The 4,850-nt window shown below is 35.1% G+C and overlaps 1 protein-coding gene across 1 annotated transcript; it reads right to left on the bottom strand.

Moving 5' to 3' along the window:
- Positions 1 to 1,403: 1,403 nt before the first annotated feature.
- LOC131162818 (uncharacterized) lies at positions 1,404 to 1,850 on the bottom strand. Its single transcript, XM_058119414.1, has 2 exons — positions 1,775 to 1,850; positions 1,404 to 1,678 (listed from the first exon to the last, which is right to left on the bottom strand). Exons 1-2 carry the CDS (start codon positions 1,848 to 1,850, stop codon positions 1,404 to 1,406), a joined length of 351 nt encoding a protein of 116 aa, XP_057975397.1.
- Between the last annotated feature and the right edge of the window lie 3,000 nt (positions 1,851 to 4,850).

Genomic DNA, 4,850 nt, shown 5'->3' with positions numbered 1-4,850 from the left:
GTTATCTCCCAGATGGAGTGTGAGCAATAAAGAGCTTTGAGAGAGATTGTAAGCTTGAATACAAGAGTGCTGTGTAATAGCTTGGTTTTTGAATTCTTGAGATTAAAGGAGTATTTATAGGCAATTTAGGATTAGTTTCCTTGTTCCGCAAGTGACTTGGAGTGTCCACCAAGTTTTTATAACGTTTATAATTGAAAAACCAATTTTTGAAATTTTCCCATTGGAGTTTAAAAAATCAAATCCTATGGAATCAGTTGACTAACCAGGCGGCTAGGTAGTATATTTCAACAAGGTTATTCGGCTGGACGGGCTACTGACACCCTTCTATCTGCCAGAAATTAAAATTAGGAAATTGTCAGTCAGCTGGTGTGACATAGTTCAAAATAGGTCAGTCGGCTAGGCACTGTCAGTTGACTGGATGTTTTCAGCTCATTGAGTCAGTCGGCTAGACAGTTAATTTAACTGTTGTTTTTCTATCAGTCGGCTAAGTGAACCCAGAGTATTTCTAGTTAGTCGACTGACCAGTGCTCTTACTGATTTTTCATTTTTGGTTTTCAAATTTAGTTTTGCTCTTTTGTTTTGATCTTTCATAAAACATTTTTTTAGGATTTTAAAATAGGTCTCTAAGTTCATGTATTTCTCTTAAAGAGATTTATATTTCTAAATTATATTTGATACAAAGTACTTACAAATAGCTTTACTGAATATGACATTTGAGTACTAAGTCTTTAAGTCTCTTGATGTTCCTCTTGACTTCGAGTCCCTCTAGGTCTTTAAGCTTTTTCATTTGTCTTTAAATACTCTGTGAAACTTTCACTTGATTTGTCTTTGATTTCCAGCTTGCTTCCATGACAAATGTGAGTGTTGAATTATGTATTCCTGAAATAAAGTCACTCAACAACACATGTTAAAACATCTTCATTTGTTATCATCAAAACAAGATTGAAAAGCCTAGTTAGGTCAACAATCTCCCCTTTTTTGATGATGACAAATGAGAAGTAAAGATGAGGATAAAACAAACTCCCCCTTACTATATGCACTCTTTAGCATGTGAGATCAAATATGTATAGCATGTGGAAATGTTCAATATGCTTAAAGTCAAAGATATCAATATGCTCAAAGTTATAAATATTCCATATTCCATACACACATCAATTCCATATTCCATACACATCATTCCATACATCATACACACATCATCATAAATATTCCATACATATCATTCCATACATAGTACTTCCATCTAACACTTCCATCTTTGCTTTTCACAACCTCTCCCCCTTTGGACATCAATAAAAAACAAAGGGAAATAAACAACCAAAGTGACCAAGCTAAGTGTTTTATCATACTACATGCCAAAATACAAGCAAAAAGTTACACATGTCAGATTTTTAAGAACCACATTAGTTTTCATCATCAGAATGACGTTCTTCTGCAGTTTCATCTCCTTCTTCTTCTCCTGATTCATCATCTTCGCCTTTTTCAAAACCATGCTCCTCTTCCGTGTCTTTCTCATCATCACCATCATCGCCATTTTTGGAATCCTCTTCATCACTGCCATTATCACTAGCAGGAGCGGAACTAATATCCATAGGATCAGTGGGATGAGAGGAACTGGCTAAGTGTTTCTCATTGCGACCCAGATGGTCATCAAGGGAGGAATAATTAGCTTGAAAAGCTGAGAAGTTGGTTTAAAGGGATTGGAGCCCTGTTTGCATGTTTTGGCTAAAGTTGGTGAATTGCTGGTAAAATGGATTAAACCATGTAAGAGGACCGGTAACAGGAGGTGGACGGACTTGACCTCTGCTACCCTTAAGAATCCATCCATTATCATACTTTTCATACCTCATTAATTTAAGAGTTGTAGAATTGAAAATGTCATAATGGGTACGTTTTACAAAGAAATTGGAGGAGGAAGATATTTGAAGTTTTGCAAAAAGCATATTTAGGATGCCTCCATAAGGAAGGGTAACTTGTTGTGCCTCTACACGTGATAGCATCCATTTAAGTATAAGGTTTGGTAGATCTAGTTTCTTGCCCTTAAGCAAGCACTATAAGATGAAGCAATCGGCATAAGAGATATATGCATGGGATCCAGCTTGAGGGAGTATATTATACGTAATGATTTTTTGCAAAATTTGAGCTTGAAGATTCAAATGCTTATATAGTGGAGGATTATCAAAAGAAATGGGCTCGCGGTCTAATATCAAAGGAAGAAATTTTTCCGGAGTGAAGTCTTGTTTGAGAATCCAAGACGTGCCAAAAGTAGGACATTCAAAATCTCCATTGGTAATTTTAAAAGTTTTGGCAAGGGATTTGGGAGTGAGAGAGATAGATTTTCCCATCACTTTGGTCGAAAGCCCGTGTTCTTTTCTAACAATATTGGCGTAGAAAATTTTGATAAGGTTCGAGAAGTGTCCTTTAGCTTGATAGAGTACAAAATTTTCCATCCTAGGGCTTTGAATAAAGAAATAATATGTGGGAAATCAGATGTGAAAAAGGAAGTGTCAAGAACTTTACCTAGGAGTGGTTTCGTCTTGCTTAGATGATTGCAATAGAAACTTTTGGCATGTAGGGCCACAAGCCATTGCTCAATGGACGGATCTTCAATGGTTTGAGAAGAGGTGGAAGGTTCTTACTTCCAACAGATTTGATCCTAGGCATTTTGAAGTATTTCTATGGAAAAATAAAGGTGGTAGTTATGGATTTTGAAAATGGAAGATAGGGTTTGGTGATTTTTGGAGAAGGAGCTGAGGAAAGGAAGAGTAAAAACCCTAGGTTAGTTGGTTAACAATTTGAATGACTCGTGTTTTCATAAACGAAGTTAGGGTTTTTCCATCAGTCAGTCGGCTGACTATAGGGTCAGTCGACTGACTGCTCTCTATTTTAGAAACCACAGCTCAGTTAGTCGGCTAGATTTTGGGTCAGGCGGCTGAGTGCTCTGTTTCTTTTTATTTCTTTGTTCAGTTAGTTAGCAGGGCCCATAGTCAGTCGACTGACTATGCAATCTTTCTTAATTTGACTTTTTACTCAATTTCTCTACTGTGCAATAGGCCAAGCTCTCTTCTAATGTTTATAAATCTATCTTCTGAGAGAGGTTTAGTGAAGATATCGGCCCATTGATCATTTGTATTAATAAATTCGAGAGTTATGTCTTCTTTTTGAACATGATCTCTTAGAAAAGGATGTCTTATGTCAATATGTTTGGTTCTTGAGTGTGAAATGGGATTTTTAGATATGTTTATCGCACTTGTGTTGTCACACTTAATTGGTATTGTTCGATAATCTAAGTTGAAGTCTTTTAATTGTTGTTTCATGTATAGTATTTGCGCACAACAACTCCCAGCCTCTACATATTCAGCCTCAGCGGTTGATAAGGCTACGAAGTTTTGTTTCTTTGAGAACCAAGATACTAAGGATCGACTTAAGAAGTGACATGTACCACTTGTACTCTTTCTATCAATTTTACATCCGGCATAATCAGCATTTGAATAGCTTATCATTTCAAAATCAGTGTCCTTTGGATACCATAAGCCTAGATCTAGTGTGCCTAGCAAGTACCTAAGTATTTGTTTAAGTTCTATTTGATGTGATTCCTTAGGTGCTGATTGAAACCTAGCACACATGCATACAATAAACATGATATCGAGTCTACTAGCAGTTAAATATAGTAAACTACCTAACATTCCTCGATAATGTTTTGTGTCTACTTGTTTTCCCTTTTCATCTCTATCAAGGCTTGTTGAGGTACTCATAGGGGTTCCTATGGGTTTACTTTGTTCCATATCAAACTTTTTAAGCATATATTTAATATGTTTAGTTTGATTTATGAATGTTCCATTTTTGGCATATTTGATTTGTAACCCTAGGAAATAATTTAACTCCCCCATCATACTCATTTCAAATTCTTTTTGCATACATATGGCAAAGTCTTTACAAAGTTCTTCATTTGTAGCACCGAATATGATATCATCCACATATATTTGAACAATTAGCATTTCTTTGTTTTTAGTCTTAATGAATAGAGTGTTATCAACCATTCCTCTTGAAAAGTCATTTTTGAGTAAGAATTTACTTAGTCTCTCATACCAAGCTCTAGGAGCTTGTTTTAATCCATATAAGACTTTGGTTAATCTAAATACGTGATCAGGATGTTTTAGATCTTCAAAACACGATGGTTATTTGACATAAACCTCTTCATTTATATACCCATTTAAGAATGCACTTTTTACATCCATTTGATATAACTTGAATTCCTTATGGGCTGCATAGGCTAGGAGCATTCTAATTGCTTCCATTCTTGCTACGAGGGCAAATGTTTCATCGTAATCAATACCTTCTTCTTGATTATAACCTTGTGCACTAGCCTAACTTTATTTCTAACAACTACACCATTTTCATCTTTCTTATTTCTAAAGACCCATTTGGTTCCTATGATTGAATGTTCTTTGGGTTTAGGTACTAGTTGCCATACTTGACTTCTTTCAAACTGATTTAGTTCTTCTTGCATAACCATAATCCAAGAATCATCATTTAAGACTTCTTCAATGTTCTTGGGTTTATCTTGAGATAAAAATGCATAATGGTTGCATATATTTTTTAATGATGCTCTAGTGGTTACTCCTTTTGATGGTTCTCCAAGAATTTGATCTTTTAGATGACTTTTAACATATTTCCACTCTTTTGGTAGTTCTTGGTTTTCTTTGGGGTTTTCATTTGAAGTTTCATCATTGTTTTCTTCTTTTATTTCAAGATTTTCTTCTTTTTGTGAGATATCTTCTCTTTCATCATTCTTAATTTCTTTGACATAGTGATTTGATTCATCAAATGTTATATGTATGGATTCAATG

Source organism: Malania oleifera, chromosome 8 (assembly GCF_029873635.1).
Source record: "Malania oleifera isolate guangnan ecotype guangnan chromosome 8, ASM2987363v1, whole genome shotgun sequence".
Taxonomy (NCBI): Eukaryota; Viridiplantae; Streptophyta; class Magnoliopsida; order Santalales; family Ximeniaceae; genus Malania; species Malania oleifera.
Note: the sequence above shows the minus strand (reverse complement) of the source record. Positions and strands in the feature narration are given on the sequence as shown.